The sequence below is a fragment of the Passer montanus genome, unplaced genomic scaffold (genome assembly GCF_014805655.1).
Source record: "Passer montanus isolate IOZ18808 unplaced genomic scaffold, ASM1480565v1 scaffold62, whole genome shotgun sequence".
Taxonomy (NCBI): Eukaryota; Metazoa; Chordata; class Aves; order Passeriformes; family Passeridae; genus Passer; species Passer montanus.
The window spans coordinates 3,746,903-3,768,642 of record NW_024371260.1 but is presented as its reverse complement, the minus strand read 5'-3'; the positions used below and the strand labels follow the sequence as shown (position 1 = coordinate 3,768,642).

Here is a 21,740-nt window from a genome sequence, read left to right as displayed (position 1 = left end):
TGGGCAGCTGCATTTCCACAACCTCCAGTTCCCATGAGCTTCTCCTCCTCGGGGAGCCTCTGTCTCATTTCCCAGCAGCCAGGACATCCTGGCAGCAGCATCCACCCATGCAGTGGGACAGCTCTCACACAGAGCACACTGGAAAGAAGGCTCTCAAGGTAATGGCCTAACATAGTGAATTAATTCCAAAGCACAATTGTTTTCAATCTTCATTTAAACCCAACCTTACCTAATCTCACTTTAACGACATAGGAAATGGAAATTCCCTTAATCATGTAAGTTATGAATATTTATTACCCTATTTTTTACCTGAAAATGGAGCAATTCAATTAATTTTACTATTAATTATTTAATACAGAATTAATATACTGCAAGATCCTAACTTTTCTTTACGATGCTGCTGATATCCCAGATAGGGGATGTTCCTTACACTGGACTGATGGACAGGTAAGGCACAGGGTGTGCTTCATGGGCATGGGCACCTGGACAGGAGGTGGAGAGACTCCAGGGACTGCACCCATCCTGCTCTCACCATGGAGTAGGGCTGGTCCCCCCCAGAAATCCCCCTGTGTCCTTTCCAAGACATGAAGCAGGAAGGGGCAGAAACACATCTGAACTGCATTCCCAGATGGAAAATTGACCTTGCACCTTCTGGGCACAGCCAAGGCTTTTCCACTGCCTGGGGCCCACTTGTGAAATAGTGAAGTCACCTCAGATCGCTCAAGAATATTTTTAAAATACTGTACAAATGCTAATGGCAGAAGGCACCTGGAAACAAGGAAGCAAAGTATCTTCCTCCAGCAGAATACTCCTGGACTCAGAAAACTGACTTTGCCATTGAAATTCCAAAGTAAATAACAATTAAGTTCTACTTGATATATAAATGTCAAGTAATTTTTTTTTTTTTTTGTCATCGTGATTTGCATTTAAACTTGGAAATGTCAGACACTTGGCCCTGCTGCATTAGCAGAACGCTTCCCCCGCCCCGCTGGCGGAACACCCGCTGCGGATTACCCGGCACATCATCAAGGAACCAAACACCATCCCAAGGCAGCCTCAAGGTCAGGGCTTGCGAGGTGCACTAGCTAATTTATGTTGATCAACCGGAGCGTTCAAAGGACTATTGTAATAATGCTCCAGTACGTTTATATCTGTGTATTCTATCAATTGGAGTCGTTCAATGAGAAGTTTCAGGAAAAAGTAATTTTAGGGACTTTTTGCAAAGGTTTGTCATAGCTCCTTGAATGGCAAGAGGGCCTCCCCTCCATGTCTGTGACTAAAGCAATACCCATCCGTGCTGTAAACATGGGAAACTCTGTTTGGGAAAGAGATTAAAACATCCAGAACTGCAAGCCTGGCTCCAAACCAGCTCGTCCCTCATTGCCACGCTCTGTCTTAGCTCAGTGACCTGTGAGGCATCACAGCCCAGCCTGGCCTGACCCTCTGCAGCAGTTCCTTCACCGGTGGCTGAGCTGGACAGCACCAAAACCCCGTCAGCAATATCAACCCTCTGCCAGAGCTGCAGCAGCAGCAGCTCCCACAGGCAGGTCCAGCTGCACCCCGGGCCCCATGGCATCCATCCAGCAGTGACTCCTCACAGCACACTATACATCATCGGATTAGGAAACTCTCTGTGTGTCAGTGGTGCAATTAATTTTTATTAATTTTGTGAGATGAAATTAGTAGCACCCACAGCAGCAAACAAAGAACGGGGAGTGTTCCAGTTCAGTGCCAAATCGATGTCATTAATTCTATAATACTGGGAGCCCTGATTGTAGCAACTCAGCATTTAACTCTTCCAATTAATTTTTATATTAAAAAAAAAGATAGAAAACTAACTGAACAATTTCAGAAGGACCTTGAACTCATGTCACAACTTTCCTTCTCCTGGGACATTCTTTCTTCCAAGTGTAAACACACAAGGGGAAGGTACAGAATTGTTCATCAGAAAATTATTTTCATGCATTGCCTTTAGCAAACCAAGCTCTTAAAATCAGAAGATGCTGCTACAAAAACATTTATAATCTCCAATTTATAATGACACCATGTAGAGCCAGACTAGTTAATGTGTTTTCTGACCCCTTAAAAGGCTTCTCTGGCAAAGGCACAGCCAGAAATTGTTTTGAATTAATTCTGAAATTGAGATTACCAACCCAGAAAAAACTATTGCTAATATTAACTGAATTACGTGCTGTTCTGCAGCCAAGGAGAGCCTCACAGCTGCTACCAGCAGGAAAGATCCACTCAGGGCCCTTCCACCACCATGGCAGCTCCAGGTTTTGGAGAACCACTGAGAAAGCAATTGAGTTTCCCACACCTCCTTCACAGGTGTTACACATTTCAATATAACAAGCAAATGCATTACTTACCAATGTCACAAAAATATACAGTCTTGGAGGGAGAAAGCCCACAAAAGTAAAACAACACAGCTCTTTTGCTCCCATATTTCATGGAAAGCAGGTCCTCTGTGCGCCCCACCTGCAGCTGCACTGCAGAGGTGCAGAGAAGGCCTCCACGTCCATCCTCTCTTCAGCTGGCTGCTGTGGAACACCTGGAATCAATCTGTGCTATTCGTTAGGGTGGCACTGCTCCCCGTGTCCCACTGGGACCTCTGTCCCTGCTCACGGCAGCAGGAGGTGATGCCAAACCTGGAGCGCGCTGCTCCGGGCACCGGCCCCTGCAACGGATGGTGCTGGGATGCAGGATGCTAGAACAGGCTTTTCTCTCACCTGGGTCCCAGCAGGTTCCTTCCAATGACCCAGCCCTCTGCAATAGGAAAGGGGTGATGGGAAAAAGAAAAACAGCAAAAGCCCAGCAAGACCAGAAAGCAAGAGTCGTTCTCTGCGTTAGTGAGACGTATGGAGCCAGAACATAGCTGAAACAGCAGGAAAACATCCACAGCCAAAACTCCATGTCTGGGTTCCCAGGGGAGTGAGAAGTTAAACATTTATGGCAGAATGAAGAAGACATGACATTTACTGAATAATAAACTGCAAACATGTCTGTTAATGCAGCTTTTTGGGACCTCCTCACCATCAAACACTTAACCCCAGCAAGGGAAACACCAGAACACAAACAATCCCTGTGCCTGTCTGTGAACAGGCAGCGCACGGTGGGGCTGGTGCTTTTTTATTTATTTAAAGTTAGAGGCAAGGGAGCTCTGTCAAGATAAACAGCCCGTGACCTTGCTCAGAGACTTCAGATCTGCTCATCTGAAGGGATACAATTAAATCCAGAGCAATCGGGTTAAAACTTTAACCTGCCAAGACTGTAGCTGTTCCATTTTTAATCAATCTGATTTCATTCAATAAAATGCTCATTAAGGCAATTAATGAGAGTTTGGTGTCACAAGCCATCAGGCGTGACTGGGAGTTTCCACTTGGTGGTCAAGGCATTGATCAGTGAGTCAAGTCATCAGCGCGAGAGAGTCAATGTGCTGAGCAGGAGAACATTACCTGGTTTTGGGGGAGGTTGTTAGCCACTCCTCATGCTTTTCAAACGTTATTAAATAAGCTGCAATTTCCTGAAAGAGAAATGCAGAAAGAAAACAGAGTTACTTGCATGGCTGTGCTGGGAACTGGAAAGTTTTATAACAGAGACATGGAGCCGCCTACCCCGGGGCCAGGCTGCAGCTGAAATTGGGTTTTGACTGACAGAAAGCACTCAGTAAATGTTCACATCCACGCCACCAAGGCCAGGCTTAAACAGGACAATGAAGAGATGCAAATGAGGAAAGGCATTAACATTTTCCAGCACAGAGAATTAGCTGGTAACTGTGGTGACCACGGCATCGCCGAGAGCCCGGTATGACGTCAGGAAGCAAAGGGGAGGGTAGCGACAATACGGACACAGGGAGCTAAATAAAATATTTATAAATAGAACAGCATCACTGCAGAGAGAATTACTGAATTATTAATCGTTGCCATAAAAAGCCAGCGGGTGACATCAACATAAGTCATTGCTCCCACTTGCAGGAATGATACGGGCGATTACTTCCAGATCAGAAGCGATTTGTTTGCAGGAAATTATCGGCGCCAGCGACATAATTCACGACAGTGCCTGTAACCAGGCCTGAGGAACAGGACAGACATTCATCCATTTCCTGGGTACAAACCCAGGGTGGTCACAAGGTGACAACTGTCACCACACCAGCAGTATCCCAATATCTAGACATGGCCACAGACTCCTGGGACTGTGCTGAAAATAAGGCCCCTACAATATACTCATAAAAATGTAGGGTTTTGATGGTTATCTTCCAAAAATTATCACCCAGCCCTCTGAGAGGGGCCTGCATAGCAAAAGCTGAACAAGTGAGGTAAGTGAAACTGCCTTCAGTGCAGAAATGCCTCAAATCAGACCCCCAAACCACATGCAGGATCATCTCCAGAGCCACTGCAGCAGAAGTGTCCCCAGGCTGTAACTCCCAACAGCACAACACACTCCAGTGCCAGGGCTTTCCACCAGGAGAGGTGTTTTTATTAATTTTTTTTAGCTAGCTCTATATAAGGGCTGTCGCTTACAGTACCAAAGCTAAAAACCCCCACAATGCTCTCCAACCAGCTGGCCCAAGCATCTGCTAGAGCCACAAAATGCAATTATATTACTCCCAAACGAGACGTAAAAATATCTTGTTTCCAATACTCTTGGTTTTAAGACTCATACTTAATGTCCTCTGGGCATTGCGGCGGTGCCAGATCTCCGTGTTATGTACTTTATTAGAGCTGTGTGAATGTCATATTAATGACTCCTGACCAACATGTTTACACTGCAAATAAATTCTCCTGGAATCCACCAATGCACCCCTTGTTTCCCAAGGCAGTCTCTGCAGGTTTAAGGGATCCCCATATACACAGATGACAGAGCAGCAACACAAAGCTCCAAAAACTCTTCTTTTTAATTTCTGGCTAGTGGCTACTGGCTGAATAAAACTCAGCATGAAAGACAGCCTGTGCAGACCTCCAATACCAGCACTGATGACCTTCCCAATCCTCACAGTTTCATTGCACCTGAATCAGATGCAAGTGCTGAAATCTGGACACTACATGGCCAAAAAGTCTGACCCCAGATTTCCAACAGGCTAAAACCACCAAAGAACTCCATAACTAAAATTCTTCAGAAAATACGGAAAAAGATCTCTGAGTTTTTTTAAAGCCAGTGCAGTAATTCCACCAAAAGTGCTGCAATCAGCAGAGCTCTATTCCCAACCCATCCCATATTATGTGTCCTCAGCTCACTATGCTACAAACCAGTGTCACCTCTTGCTGTACAGTGAGATGAGCTCTGGAGAGGCTGAGGAGCACTTGGGAGTTCCCTGCACACCCTCTTCAGCACCAGGCAAGCAAGCATTTACAGAAACAAACCCCTTCAACGCAAAGATGGTTTAGGAGGTTCAGGTTAGTCTGAGATTTTGCGTTTTCCTACTAAAATTCAACTGCTGTAAGGAGAATTAAGTAATTTTTAACTTTTGTGGCTGAACAAATATATTGCTATGGCACAGAAACCCAAAGTATTTCAGATGAAGGAGCTCAGCCTTACCCACGGCTCATTCACTCTACTCCTTCCTGCCAGACCATGCCAGGCACATGTGAAAACTTAATCCCAAATCATCTCTAGCTGGAGGAGCTGCAGCAACAAGAGGCTCCATGCAAGGCAGAACATGGGTCTCCACTCTGCTGACCTGGCCCACTCATGTTTGGGCAGAGGAAAGGCCAAGCTGCCAGCCAGTGCCACAGATATACAGGGAAGGAGGATGTGCTCCTCTGCTGCAAAACCCCTTAAACCCCATTCCTTATATGTTCTGCTTTCTGTAACTACAACTTCATGGCAGCTCTGCAGAGGAAAGTGCTCAGCCCAGCACTGGTGGTTGATCAGAGATTTGCAGGAGATGCCTCTGCCCAGTGGCTCCCTGTCTACATGGCACAGGCAGGGCACAGGCAGGGCTGGGGTTCAGCAGCTGCAAGGGCCAAGTACCCTGCTGCCACACCAACACCCTTTTTCCCTTTGAAAAAAGAGGGAAGAAATAGATTTATCACCAGAAGACACAAAGTCATTAAATAATTAAAAACAAAACTATGGGCACAATAAAAGCCCTCTGATAAAACCCTGCATTTTAATGCGTGTTAATTCCCCTAATGATTCTTTCTGTGTCTCACAGGGTCAAATCAATGTCCTCACAAAAAAAATCCAATTATATCCCATTCATCGTATCTTTGGAGCAAGGCTATTGTTTGCCTTTGTCTCCTATCAAACCCTTTTCCCATTGCTTCTTGCCCTAGACTACAAACAAAAGACAGCATGGCACCAGCAAGGTCAGACGAGACAGAGCTGGCTCTGAAAGCCCGGCTGGTGCTGGCTCCTCTGTGATTGCAAAGCAAGCACAGAAATCAAGGGACGCCTGCACGTGACACAAACGCTCACCTCGTCACCAGCGAGTCCCCCTGCAGCACCAGCCAGGCCAGGTGGCACTAGGTGCACCCCAAGGCCACCCAGGTTTATCTCCATGGGCAAGGGCACCACGCACCACGGGCAGCAGCCCCTGTGCCAGGATGTCCCACCCAGACCCACGTCCCCTCTACCCCAGCTTTGAAATTCCTGTCAGCATAAACTGAGCGAGCATTGCTGGGAAAGGGTGAATCACTGAAAGCTGTGTGGATCCAGCTCCACTTCTGAGTGTGTTGGCCAGTCCCAGGGCAATGCTCAGCATGTGGCTTTCCCTCTGAGTGTCTGCAGGGCTGAGCCCACCACTCACACTGGTGAGAACAGGCTTGACTGACCACCTCAGGGAATCACACCACAAAGCAATGAGATTATTTAACACTCCAATCACTCAAGTTGTGTTTTACCCTAAACTTGGTCAGCTAATTCTGTGTTTAGTTTAGACTTGGTTGCTCGGGCTGAAAGCATTTTATCTAGGTGCCCATTTCTTTTTCTTTTGCACTTGCCAGTTTGTTTAGATTATTAGTGCAAATGCACCAGGGAGCCACCAGCTTGGAAGCCCAGTGAGATACGTGAAACAGGACACAAACAGCTCCACCATCTCCAGACAGCTGCCAGCAAGGATGTCCCCATTGCTCCCTCAGCCTGGTGCCAGTGTGGCACCACTCAGCCTGGTGCCAGTGTGGCACCACTCAGCCTGGCATTCCTGGCTCAGGCATGCTGGCAGAGCCACCCCATGCTCCCACCCAATGCTACGTGACTGCAGCTCCTCAGACACTTCAATATTTAATGCCAGCACATAACAGCCCAGAGCTGTGGCACATGGGTGACCTGATCTCACCCGCCGTGTCCCGGCCGCCGCGGTGAGGACGAGTGGCAGTGCTGCAGCCGTGCCACAGGGACAGGGACAGCAGGGAGGAAGGAGCTCCCTCTGCCCTCAGTGCTGCCCAGCAGCTGCTGCAAAGCTGTTTGTCTTCATGCACAGGAGAGGACATGGCCACACAGCACAGGACAGACTGACAGGCAGGCAGGCAGTGTCAGAGAGGCTCGTGACCTGTCGTGCACACAGGAAGGTGACAACTCTGCCCTCAGCTGAAGGGTTTCCAGTGAACACACACATTTTTTGGTAGAAGAAAAGTTTAAAAAACTCTGAAAAGGACAATTAATGGGTTCCCTAAAGCCATGGACTGAGTGTTGGTTCCTTCCTCCCACCTCAATTTGCTCCAGGTCATCCTTCGTCATCATAAGGTATTGGCAATTCCCACCTCACCTCTCAAAATAAAAAGAGAAACTGTAAGGGAGAAGGATTGCAGGATTCCCTAGGCCAGGCAGCTCTGGTCACCATCTGGTCTCAAAGCAACATGTAATTCATTAAAAAAAAAGCAGTCTCAATTTCAAGTTATTACTTTGTATGAATTATACACACCTGAATTAATAAGCCTGAATCTATGCATGCGTTAGGAGAAAGAAGAAGAGTTTCTACTCATGCCTAGATTTAGACCACAGAGCTAATAAAGCTGCAATCTCTTAAGCGAGCACATTTATTCTCTTAGGAATTCACCACGTCCTCTCTGCTATAAACACAAATTCCAGCCCATCACTTCCTTATCGTCCTGCTCTGAAATGAAAATAAAAATTCATGTAGGCTATGGACCATCTTCTCAGCTGGGATTGAGCCATTTCCATTTTCTACCCATACCCACTCTCAAAGCTATTAATATTCTGAATATCCCAACTACAAACTGCTCCAAACACCACACACATCAGCATCATGGGAACAAAAATCAAACTCCCACTGCATTCGCCCAGTGGTGTGGCCTAAATCAGCACCACTATCAAAGGCATATTGCTCATGAGCTGGGTGAAAGAAGGAGCAGGAGAAAGGCAAAGTGCCCACGAGTGTCCAGCAGGGACAGGAGGGTCAGGTGCCTGTCAGTGACAGAACACTCCTACACCAGAATGCTTCACTGCCATTTCAGGCAGGATTGGTTTGGTCTTGAAGCATTACCCTCTGCCACTTCTCAAAACAGAAACATTGATCAGCCTATGCTGAGGCTGAGAAGGGGATAAAGCTCAGATATTGCTGCTGTTTTGCTGTCAATGTGTCAGCAGTACAAGCTGTGCCTGGGGGTCAGAGGTTGCCCAGGGCTGCCCAGCCAGAGCACGTGTCAGGCTGGACTTGCACAAATTTGGTTTTCCAACTCATGCCATGAATTTCCTGCCAAGTGCAGAGGCATTTATTCATACCTGTGAAAATACCACAGACTGGCTGAAGCCAGACCCTAGCTCTGTTGCCCTAATGGATAAAACCCCCACCATTTTGGGGCCCAAAGTGTTGCCTTCCCTTGGTTTGCAGAGAGCAGGAGGTGGCCCAGAGCCCACTGGCTGCTGCTGTCCCCCTTACCCAGCCAGCCTGGCTGAGCTCACCTCTGCAGGAAAAGGCCTGAGGGCAGCCCTGGCAGCACTGTCTGGTGCCACAAGAGAGTAAAGCCACCAAGTGGGAAATGCCTGGGGTTTGGGAGATGCTCGCCTTGGTTCCCTGCATGGCAGTGAGCAGCACGATTGCAGGAGGGGGGATGTTTTCATTAATAATGGTGTCTCACCAACCATCTGCTAAAGGTCCACACTATTAATTTAACAGGAAAAAAATGGAATAGATTACTCTACAGTTTTCAATTAAAGTACATGATGTCTTCAAACTGCAATCTTAATTAGATATTATAGGGTGACATTTAGGAATCCTGAGCTGGGATGGCTGATCAAGTCATCTGACTGCAATGGTGTTCTGCAGCACTGCTGGGGCCTCATGCACCCAGCACCATCAGGATTCCAGTGCTGAAGCAGCTCTGACAAACTCCTGGGGTTAAAGGACCACAACAGTGAAACCCACGGCAGCCTTGGCATGACAAAAAACCAGCTGCAAATTGAAGTGGACACAGTCCCAAAGAAAACTTATGGAAAGGGGCAGAAGAAAGGGAAAAAAGTAAATAAAGTGAAAAAAGTAGCAAATGGACAACTCAAACACTATTTTCAGGGTTAAACCTAATATGAAAAAAAAATAGATTTGGACAAGATATAATTTCCTCTAAAACACATGAAAAGGAGAAGGAAAAAAAAAACAATCAAGAGCACAAGCAGTGACTAACAGGCACAGGAGCTGAACAAGATCTGCTCAGCTCCTTCACCTGTCAAACACATGGACAAGAGAAAACTGAGACACACACTGGGTCTTTAGAAAAGCAAGAGCACAATGGGGCACAATCCCCAGCCATGGCTGCCCTGAACCTCTCAGAAGTGCTGTTAGTCACAAATAAGAGCAAAGTCAGCCCTTGCATCAGCCCATGCCTAATAGGATTAGGATGGATTTTATCTTCCATTTAGGCCCCACACTGAGGGACAGTTAGTGAAACAGAGCAGTAACCAATAATGCCCAGCCTTGAGTTACTGGAAAACACCCACAGGTCATTATGTGATTTTTTTTTTTCTTTTAAATGACCTTGGGCTAAACCCTGTGATCTAAAGAACCATGAACACTGGCATCCTGCTGGTTCAGTTCACTTGTCCTCCGAAGCCTGAAAGAGTCAAATATGCAACGTGATAAAAAAAAATCACTAATGTCCCTGTGTTTACGATGCATTAATTACAGCATAATAGCAAAAACCTCAATTAGTGTACACAATTCAAACAGTCACGTGGCTTGAAGATGCCAAAGAGCATTTCCCTGCTCCAGAGTGAGCATGTGCCCTCAGAGATGCTGCCCTGCTCCCAACTCCCACAGAAAGCAGGAGGAATATGGAATGTTCTGTAGCTCTCCTGCACCAAGTGGCAAAGCCTAACTGCATCACAGGGGATGGGGCAGACCCCCTGTGAACCTGCCCATGCCAGCCTGGATGGTCCCTCCTGCCCCAGGGGGATGCACCAGTCCCACTCTCAGCAGTGGCACTGCTCCATTTGCCTTCTCTTGCATGGAGACAGCAGCAAACCCTTCCAATGGAAGGATCATTAAAAGGGAAATATCCTCAGAAATTGCCCCTTTCTACACACTCCTCGCTCCCATATGCTCTGACATAATAATGTGCCACAGTCCTGCAAAACTGTCTTTTCAGCATGTTTTTGCATTATGCCTAATTCTGTCAGTTTTTCAGTCCCACGTAATGACAGCTCAATGCAGAGTCAGATATAAATCTGGCTTAAGAGACTCTCACCAGGAATTCATTTAAAACTGTAAATGTTAAAAGATTCTGCTGCTGATTTATGGCATTTTCTTATTTCAAACAGAATTAAAATCCTTCTTAAAATATACATATTCAATCATGATAAAAGCTGCATTCAAATGATCCTGCTGGTCAGATTGAGAGCCAAAAAGCCCAGAAATCTGGGAATAGCAGGGGAATCCAGGAATAGCAGGGACTGGGACATTTTACTGGTTCGACCAATGTTCTGCTGTCATGCCACCACCTCAGTCTCACATCTTAATTAGTGTCAGTCCTGGATGCTGGTGCTTTCATGCTCCATCTATCCCACTCCAGCCCAAGCACAAGGATCCTTTTACCATTTCAACACAGAAGTTGCTGTACCTGAAGTCATTACTGAACAAGTTTATTCATTTTCTATTGTTTACAAAGAAGGCTTTCCCAGCTCTGTCAATACCACACAAGTGTCCTGTATCATTGTGCAAACAATATTTAGTGTTAAAAAAATTACCCATGCTACTCATTATCATCATTCCTATAAGATTTGTTCATGTTTTGCATTTGTGAACAGAGAACCCCCCAGAGCCTTGAGTTGCACGGCACAGCCCTGCACCCAAGAGTGGCCAGGCTGACAAAAACTCAGGAACAGTGTCTGGAATGAACCTGTGGAGCATCAGTACAATTCACAAAGGATTTTAAGCATTCAAGATTCCAAAAGAACCACAGTCTATGAGAGGGTCATGGCTTCTGGCTGTCCTTCCTGGAGGCACATTGCCCGACCTGTGCAGGAGCCCCTAATCTCATGATGCTCCACTCAAATAAAAAATCTAAAGGGAAGGACCAATATCAAACACAAGACTAAACAAATAGAGGCAGCCAGAAAAAAAGCATTATCAGATATTTATGTAATTAATTGTTGGTTATTCAGAAGCCACAGAGCCATTAGCAGTAAGCCAGGGCTCTCTGCACTGTACTGCAGGAGATGCCTCCAACACCTCAGAGAGTGGTTCTGTTCCAGGCCCAGCTCAGCCCAAGGAGTTGTGCTGATGTCCCCAGCTCCTGGCTGCTGCTGCTGGGTTGGTTGGTTTTGGCAAGGTTTTTTGTTTTGGGTTTTTTCTCCCCAGATCTTCCCTGGTAAATTCAGAATCACAGACTATTCTGAGTTGGGAGAGACCCTGAAGGATCATAAAGTCAAACTCATAACTGAATGAGCCATATGGGGATTGAACCCGTGACACTGGCATTATTCACACCATGCTTTAACCAAATGATCTCAGGGTCACTTTGATGGATTCTTCACAAAATTGGGAACAACAAGTCCAGTCTCTGGAGGCAGCTCCCAAGTGCCCATCAGCTCCAGTAAACTCACAACACTCACAGCTGTTATCAAACCATTCTCCTTTCCGTGGGGGCATGAAAGGGAAACATTTCTGCCCCATGTCAGGATCCAGCCATGAGGATTAACCAGGGCCTGTGGCCTGGGGGGCACAGCAGGTCTGCTCCCAGAGTGGCTGGCAGTTGCCAGCTGGCTCCCATCTGTGGAAACTGCTCCTCTGACCTGGAATTATTGTGTGTGTTGGCACTGCAAGGAAACAACCATAAAACCAGAGCAGCATCAGGGAACTGTAAATTCCTTGTGAGTTATTTTCAGACTTCCAAAAGTTTAGTTAAGCCTCGCCTTTAGGAGAACATATAAGAAAAAAATGACAAGGGAAAAAATGACCAGAAAAAAGGATGTCTGTGTGAAAGAGCCATTTCCCATTCTCAGCAGTGCCAGGACAGCAAACTGCCCAAAGTGCCCAGGATTCCCTGTATTCATCCTTGGAAAGGGGTTGAGCAGAAGGTAGGTGAAAGGCAGGGCTGATGCCATGTCACACCAGTGACCTCTGGAGTGCCAGCCCACAGAGCAGTGCTGCAGGCTGTGCTGGGGCTGCTGGGTCCTTTCTCACAGACAGCAGACAGCACAGAGTATGGATGCTGCTCCCCAAAGGTTAAGCATCACAGGCGATTTCATGCTCTTTATATTTCTAAGTGTTGATTTTTGCTTTTTTTTTTTTTAATAATCATAAATCCCAACATCTGCTCCCAGGGTGGGAGCCCTCTGGGTCTGTGCTCAGCCAGGGAAGGGGACGTGGCTGCCAGCGGCTGCTGCAGGTGTTATTTTTAGTGCGACAGCTATTTACCAGCTCCATTCCCAGAGGGATTTCAGGGAGTAAAAGGGATGCTGATGCATTTCTTACTAAATATAGAAAAGGGGGTGAGCCACCACACGCAGAGTGGCTGCAGGTTCCTGTTCCTGATGGGATGTGGCCTCAGTGAGGGGACGCAGCCCCAGTGGTACCCGACACCACAGTGCTCCCCTTTCACCACATTCTAGCTAACCTTCAAGCTGGTGTTTGGTAAAAAGCTTTTTAAAAGTAGCTCTTATAACTAATTGGCTTCACTTTGAAGCCCTGATCCTGTAATGAATGGCTCCCGAAATCAAACAAAGCATTTTCTACACCAACAAAATTGCCTGTTATGAAAAGCAGAACGTTTTTAGGGTAATATTGACTTTAACGCTCTGTCAAGGCACATTGACAGCAGGATGAAAACAGCCCTCCCTCTGCTCACCCAGCTCAAATCCAGCTGCTGAGAAGGGACCCTGAACACTCGTGCCAGGCTGTGCTCTACATCCCCAGGAGTGGGCTCATTTCCTATTATTTTAAAAATATATACCTTAAAAAAATTTAAATCTTGCTGATAAAAGAAAGGGACATGTTTCAAAATTACTCTGCTCTTCTCTGGTTTTAAGCGTTTAAAGTTCTGGAAAGGCAGTTTTGACATCCAGGAGCTCTGCAGGCCCAGACAGATGGGGATTCCTGGTTGAACTCCTTTTATATTTCCATTATTGCTTCATATTTACCTACATATTTCCAACGACCTGGAAACGAGCAGTGTGAAGGTGCCACTTGAACATGACAAAAAGCATTTCTGAGTGAGGCTCAGACAGGCTGGAAAACCAGCCCAGAGCCCTGAACAAACTGACACGACACAGAGTGCGTGGGATGCAAAAACCACAAAGTAATGGGGATTGGAAGAGCAAGATGCATTCATTATTCATCCAGGCTGTGAGGCTCGGCCTTCGTGGCATTACCACAGAGTGAGGGCATCAGGGCACAGCATGGTGGACACCTTGGATGTACCTGCATCACTGTGAGCCACGCTGGTCACCCCAGATCCACTCTGTGCTCCCCAGGGCTGCTGCTCTGGGCAACCACCCACGGGATACAGAGAGACTCATGTATCTATAAATCTATACCTCCATATACAGATATTTGAAACACACACGACTTGGGACACTTCATTTCCCTCTACAGTTTCCTAAGACCACTTCCAAAGCAGAAGAAAAAGAGTTTAATGAATTAAAGTGCAGTTAAGTTAGGGAACAGTAATGAAGTCACACCTTAATTGGGTATAATTAAGAACCCAGCCCTGCCACTGTTAGGATTATGAACTGCAATTTCTGCTCACATGGAAATTAGCAGCTCCCTCCTCCCAGAGCAACATGAGAATGAAGTGCTGGTCACTCACCACCTGTTACAGCTCTCTCTGCTTCTGTGGGGGAAAGCACCAAGGTTCCCCCCTTATTTCCCATTCCTGAGATCTTCACTGCCCTACTTGGCCCTGATTTACCCAGCAACCATCCCACAGCAGTGCCAGCTCAGGGATGCCACCCTCGAGGACACCACAGGCAGGCTTAGCATCCCCAAGGGCAGCCCAGCCACAACTCTGGAGGGACCAGCAGTGCAGCACAGGGATGGCATCCAGCCTGGCAGCCCCATCCCAGGGATGGGCATTGTGCCAGGCCCAGCTATGCTCCAGGAGTACTTCAGAACAGGGCAGCTCCCAGGCCTTGTGCATCGTGCTGCCAAGAGGAGTCTGGCACGTGCAGACAGCTTCTTGTCTGCACTTAAAATACTACTTGATTAAAATAAAAAATAAAAAAAAAAGGAAACAAATCGTGTTTTGTGGGACTGGGAGCATCAAGAGCAGAAATGGCAGCAGAAGCAATGCTTACTCGAGCCACGCTGCCAAGCTGAAAACACTTCAGCTGTGTCTGTGTGTGCCCTTGCCTTCAGCTGGTGTGGCTCCCATTTGTTTGGCTCCAAATGGGGAGGAAAAATGCCATTCCCTCAATGCCTACCCTGGAGCACTGTGAGGAGTGGTGAAGAGGAAAGGCTGCACTGTTCCAGATACACAAAGAGTACACAGAAGTAAAAAAACGTCATCCCATCACTTAATATATGCAAATTATGTTAAATATTTCATTCATTAAATGGCTCAGGTTATTACAGAATCGTACCTTAAGCTGTTCAGAAAGTTCATTCTTCTTGCACTTGCTCAGTAACGTGAAATAACTGACTGAAATGAATATTTTACAGTTTGTGCAGACAGAACATTTATTAACAATTCTTTCCCTCTCAGAGTCCCTCTCCTAAGCAGGTTTCAGGCACCATGTGACTTAAATTATCCAGAGGGAATGAATTTTGGTTTATTTTTAAAAGTTTGGTTTATTCCCAGTTTGGAAGAGCCCAACAACCTGGAAGGACCCAAACACAGCCCTCCTGGGAGAGAACAGACACAGAGCTCTTTCCCAAAAGCCGGTGGGGAGAGCCAGGGGAGAGGAAAGCAGCTAGAGAATTTGGGGATTTTCCTTACTCTAAGCCCAGACAGCTCCACTGCTTGCAGGGAAACAGCTCCTGCAAGAGCCCATAACGTGCCACGGGTCCTCGGGGATTTCACAGCAGTAATGTGAAGTGACAGGGCTCTGGCTCCTGCCATCCCCTGTCCCTGCCATCCCCGGCCAGCCAGACACGGGGAAGGGGCCACTACAGGCAACTCCAGCTGCTTCCAGCCTCACCCACAGCCCAGGCAGCAGCATCCTCACCCATGGAGGCAGGGTCATTACCAGTTCCAATTAGGGGAGCAGGTCCCAATTAACCCACCAGCACATCCCCAGCCCCGTGGCCCAGCACACTGACCACCCCTCCTCAGGGCAAGGGCAGGACACAACATAGCCCACCACACACCCAGAAGATTGGCATCACACAGGCAGTGGCCCAGGGGTGACACAGGCAGCTCCACCACCCTCCACAGCAGCGTCTCCAGATGAATTTCCCTTTCGCACGCCATGGGCAGCTCCCAGGGAAAACCCACAGGGCTTCAGCCCAGCTCCTAACACAGCGTGGCAGCCACGTCTCTATGAAGTTCCAGGCTTAGAGGAGACAGATGGATAAAAATAATTCTCACTGGAATGGTGGCTCTGGCATCTAAGTCAGTCCCTGGCCAGTGCCCCGGGAAAGGCGGCTCCCTCTGGCAGGAGCGAGTCCTTGGGATGGAGTTTACAGCCCCAGCAGACACCCTGCAAGGTCTCATCAATCTCGGCTGGGAAAAACCTTTCCCTTTCCAACGGGAATATGCAAACCAGGCTCCGCACTGTAAATCTTCCTTTGCAGCGCTAAGGAGATAAGTAGGACCTATTAACCTCCCATGTTATTTCCAACTTCATTATTGGAGCTGACACAGGGAGAGCACGCGGTGACGGCTCTTTTTGGCAGAGTGCATGTAAATCGCTTTCTCAAAGGAAATTACTTCTCTGGGCTGAATGTTATTAATCTAAATTCTCCCTCAGTCAAATTGTTGCCCGTAATAAATATGGAACAGGTTGCTACGCTCATCTCCGAGGGCATCCTAATCCAGCTGCAGGTTTTCCCCTCAATTTGAAGGAGCTCCTGAGGATCTCCTCTGTGAGAGCAGCCTTCAGTCAAGGATGGGACCATCCACCCCAGTGTCGCCCAGCACATGAGCACCCTGTGATTTCATAATGAAAATGGATTTTGGCTCTGCCAGCATCGTGTTCTCCAGCAGCAAAGTGTGAGCAGAAGCAAGCCAGGTCCTGTGAGGCTGGGGAAGGGACAAAAAATATGTCCTTTTCCTGCAACATGATGTGGTGGTCTTCCATCTTTCACGTCTGGTGCTTCATTTATGTCAGCATTGCTACTGTTAAAGCAGCTCAACTCACAGTGTTTAGGACTTTATGCTCTTTTCCAGGGGATATGCACTTGATATCCTCCTTTTGCAATTAAAAAACCCTGGAGTTTAAGCACAAACTGATCAAAAACCCCATAAAAAACAGATCCAAACCTAAACTGAACTTTGCCAGAGATGGAGCTAGGAATTTTATTCGCAGGGTATTCCTTCCAGTCATTGAAAACCAGCTCCTTGCCAGTAAAGATTTTCCCAGAAATCCTGACAGAACACCCCTCCACAAAAAGCTACAATCCCTTCTGCTTGAAGGCACAGCCCAGGTATGGAGTGGATTTGGAACGCTATAAATCCAGTGGCACACACAGCCCTTCTCCTCATTTGTTACCAGCCAAGTGTGAAAATGTTAATGAAGGCAGCTGTAATAATCTACGGGAATTTCCCAATTAAGATTTTGTTCACGTCCGCCAGCTCCCACTCCAACGCAGCCTTGGAGCATCCCCCCTTCCACCCCTCAGCAGCCCTAATTGCCAGGCTCCATCCAGGCACCCTCACCCGGCCACCCTGATGAGGGAAATCACTGCCACTCTATTAACTCCAACTTCCACTGCCTGTATTCCTAGAACAAAATGAATGCAGAGAGATTTTAAGTGTGTGCTACCCCCCTACACAAGTGTGTTTGAAATATAACACGCTGACAGCACTGAGTCAGGCAATACCACATCAGCCATTTTTACTGAAAAAAGAAAAAAAAATTAAAAATTAAGTTTTGGGGGTGGCTTATGGCAGCCCTGGCTCGTGGGAAGCTGATGCCTTCCTGGTTCAGCAAGGCAAACCCTGGGAGCCTGTCTGGGTGTCAGGAGCACATCTCTCTCCTGGAACAGCAAAAGGGAAAGAGACACCATGATAAAATGAAGGCATCCTCACAAATAAATTACTTTCCTACCACAGTCGTGTGATTTTTAATTTTCCTCTAATTTCAGGACTGCAGCACTGATATAAAACCCCTCTAAGTGTTTTAGGGAGATGGTAATGGTCCTATACTAAAATAATTCAACCAACACTATAATTTTAGTACCACTATCAAAATGAAATAATGGCTGTTTACTGTGTTACACCTTTCAAATGACCTTCATTTGAATACAAATTGTGGCTCCAAACCCAAAAGCTGCTCCATTTCAGGAGGCAGCAAATTGAGGATGTTTACCCGGGGTTTACTCTGCCAGCAGATTCCTCAGCATAACCACAAAGGCCAAATGTGTTTGGGGGGTTCTTTTCCTCTGAAGTTGCCTAAGACCAGCCTGAAGGACCCACCTGGATCTGACCAGAAGCCTGAGCCACAGCTGTTCACTCTGCTCCAAGCATGATGGGAATCACACATTCTGTTTTATCTGGAAATATTTATTGGTGATGGAACTGTTCACTCACAGCTCCCTCCCTCCCAACCATCCCACCCTAGACAAAGAACCAAGATTACTCTGCCAATAATCAGGTACCCACATGAGAGGAAGAGGTGGATGGGTCCTGTCTCAACCTGGCCCTTGAGAACACTTTACTTCATTTTATTTTTTTTATGGTTAGGCTCTGCCTGCCAATCATGGGCTCTCACACTGGTTTTGGGGACCCCCAAAGAAGTTCTTTGTGCAGCTACCTCTGCCCAGAGAAGCTGTGGGTGCCCAGGCTGTGGGGACAGACCTGGGCAGCCCTACAGGTGCTGTTCCAAACTCCTGTGGCTGCGTGGCATTCGCAGCTCAGCCCACACAGGCACAGCAGAGGTGGCCACAGGCGAGGATTTGCAGAAAAAATTTCATTACAGATATTTTCTGATATTCATTCATACACCTGGGAACCCCAGTCTATCACCAGCTATTTCACTCTAATAATGAATTTCTGCCCTTTCATCAACATTAGTCAGAACAAGCTCTGAGAAAATTCCCATTTGGTGCCAGGAAATAACAGAAAACATTGACATGAATGGCAGCAAGCAAAGCCAAGCAATGTGCCCAGATGCAAGGCAACACAAGCTGCCACAACCCAAATCAAGATCACTCCCTAAGAAGGGGAAAAAGTACAACCAAAAAAAAATTATCTTTAAGGTGCCAGACGTTGTGCTATGAACTCCCTTCCTGTGGGCACCAAAGGGCGATGATCCCACAAGGATCCATTCCCTCCTGTTCCCCAGTTCCCAACAAACCAGTGGTGATCCAGGCACCAGGCTGAGCTCTGCTTTTGCTGCTGCTCACAACCCAAGTGCTACAGTGGGAAAATCCCACATGCCGAAAATACGGAGTGTCTGTAAACACTCCTGTTCCGAGACACCTACGTGTAATTACTCAGATGAGTGAGGAGGAGGAAGAAAAACCCACTTTTTGTTTTTAATTCTCTTTGTGCACAGAAGCCACTGCAAGAGAAGCCCTGACCAGCCAGCATCTCTGGAGGGGAAGAGCAGCGTGTGGCCACAACAGCTGGAGTGAGGACAACAGTGTTTGGGCAGCAGTGCCACTTTGGGGCAGCAGAAAGGGAAATCCCTTCTACAAAGGATGATCTCTGCCTTTCCCCAGAGCTGCCTGTCCTTGGCAGATGCAGCCCTCCCAAGGGCAGAGCCATGCCAGCAGTGGATGCCCCAACTGGAGATCTTGACCCAACACCCGCCTCTGCTGTGGTGACATGTGGAGAAACAAAAGGAGTTTAAACAATAAGTGTTGCATAAAACATCTGAAAACAAGACAAATTAGTCATTAAAAATTAATTTTGGAAAATTACAGTCTTGTTAATAGACACTGTCGTGACTTTGCATGTTCTTTCTCAGGCAGGAGGGAGGAAGGGGACTCAAAACTCATTTTACTGTGTTTCAAAAACTGAAGAGGTAGATACCCATGCCTTTGGAAGCCTGTGTTCCTCTGTGCCATCCCAGTGCTGTAAGGATAGCCCTCTATGATGAGGTGCCAAACAATCTGACCAGGGCAGGTGAACACCTGCAACCTGTGCCCAAACCTCCACCATGAACCTGCCTGTGGGATGCTCCAACGTTATTTTCATGTGCTCAACAGTGAGGACTATGCCAAAATACTCAAGGTCAAGAGACCAGCATGGTTCGAGGCAATCTGCACCTCTTAAAACAGTGACAAATATGTTATTTAATTTTAATGAGCTTTTTTGCATCTCCAATCTAATTACAGCATTATCAAGCACTGCTCTGAACTGCAGGTGGCTGCTCATTACTTGGGGTAAGGCTGTCACAAGCATTTTTCATGAATACTAAAAACTACCTCGTTTCACCACCCGCTCTGAAATATGCCCAGTTGATTGCTCCACTTCTGAATGTGGGGTTTGGTGTGGTTAGGAGAGAGCAGCACCCACAAGCACAGCTTTATGTGCCTGCCCAGCTCCTCTGGCCAAAACCCCCAGAGGAAATGCCACATCCACCAAAACCAAGAGAGTTTTGGTGTGCAAGATACTCGTGCCAGAAGCATCCCCCAAAAGCAAACATCTCCCTGTTCTGCACACAGCAGTGAGGACACCCTGTGACAGGGCACTGAGGAAAACCCCTCACTTCCACATGGCTTATATTTTGCTTTCAGCTAAGTGGGTTTTTAAAATCATTATTAAAAACAAGGAAAACTCCAATGTCAAAAGTATTTTGGCAAGATCAAAATTCTTCCATTTTCCTCTTATAAGCTTTGCAAAAAATCAGATTTTTCTGTTGCTTTTTGGCCAATTCCTTTGACCACCTCTCCTCATGGGCCGCTGTCTCCTCCACGCAGCAGCACAAAGCTGCTGGAGCTCACGTCCAAAAGGCTCAGTAACCAGCAAGAATCAGATATTTTAATCCTCCCCAAATCCCCTTTTCCCTGCACGGTTTGGTGAGCGCAGGCAACAAACAAGCGATAACAAAACCCCAACAGCAGCTTTTCCTCTTACAAAGCAGGAAGGCAAGCAGGACACCCCCCCTCAACAACCCCAAATCTTCATCCCTCAGGGAGGCAGGAATTGCCCAGCTCACCCTTGGATTGCCTTTTCCCCCCAAAAGCTGGCCCAGCTTGTGGCAGCTCACAGGTCTGCCTGACCAGGAGCACTCACTGGCATCCAGGGGGCACAGGGGTGATGGCAGGGGACCAAGGGCTGAGGGGACACCGGGCTCTGCACCCCAGGGACATCCCAGGAAAGCGAGAGCATCCCAGGCAGGCTCCAGGCTTGTCCAAGTTCCCCCAGCAGCTTCATCAGCGCTCACTGACAGCAGCTGGGAGAGGCCACGGCATCTGGGCTGAGGCAGCTGGGCAGCAGCACCTGGGCCACCTCCCACACGCCAAATATGCACGTGTGCATGTGTGTATGCATGTGTGCATGTGTGTATGCAGGTTGGTGTGTGTGGGTGTGTGTGCATGCACGTCTGAATGTGTGTATGCACGTCTGTATGTGTGTATGGAGGTGTATATGTGTGCATGCAGGTGTGTATGTGTGTATGCAGGTGTGTGTGTATGCACATGTGTGTGTATGCAGGTGTGTGTGTGTATGCACGTGTGTGTGTATGCAGGTGTGTATGTGTGTATGGAGGTGTGTGTGTATGCACATGTGTGTGTGTATGCAGGCATGTGCATGCGTATGCAGGTGTGCATGTATGTATGTGATGCAGGTGTGCATGTATGTACGCAGATGTGTGTGTGTATGCACATATGTATATGTGTACACACATGTCCATCTCTGTGTATGCCTGTGTCTATGTGTACGCACTTATCTGTGCACGCACGTGTGTCTCCATGTTCTCCATGTATCTCGGTGCCTGCACGTCCGTGTAACGCACTGACACGGAGCAGCGGTGCCCGAGCTCCGCGCTGCCGGGCACACGTGCGCGCGGGCGGAGGCGCGGCTCGCTCGCTCGCTCGCGGCGCCGCTGCGGCACTCCCGCCGCGTCCCGCTGACCTTGCTGCAAACCGCAGCGGCCTTTGGGACGCGGGACCGCAGCCGCACGGCCCAGCAGCGGGCCGGGGGTGCCACCGGGGACCCCCCTCGGCCGGGACGCTGGCCGGCGCTCCGGGGATTCCAGCACTGTTCCCTGGCGGAGCGGGAGCTGCGGGAGGACAGGGA

The 21,740-nt window shown here is 47.7% G+C and overlaps 1 protein-coding gene across 5 annotated transcripts in view; it reads right to left on the bottom strand.

The window, feature by feature from the left end:
- CAMTA1 (calmodulin binding transcription activator 1) overlaps positions 1–21,740 on the bottom strand; it is a 237,312-nt gene that overhangs the window by 172,071 nt on the left and 43,501 nt on the right. For all 5 annotated transcript variants that reach the window (XM_039727754.1, XM_039727758.1, XM_039727756.1 and 2 more), the window contains one exon: positions 3,456–3,523. In XM_039727754.1, the coding sequence (XP_039583688.1) occupies positions 3,456–3,523 (68 nt within the window). The remainder of the gene's footprint in view (positions 1–3,455; positions 3,524–21,740) is intronic.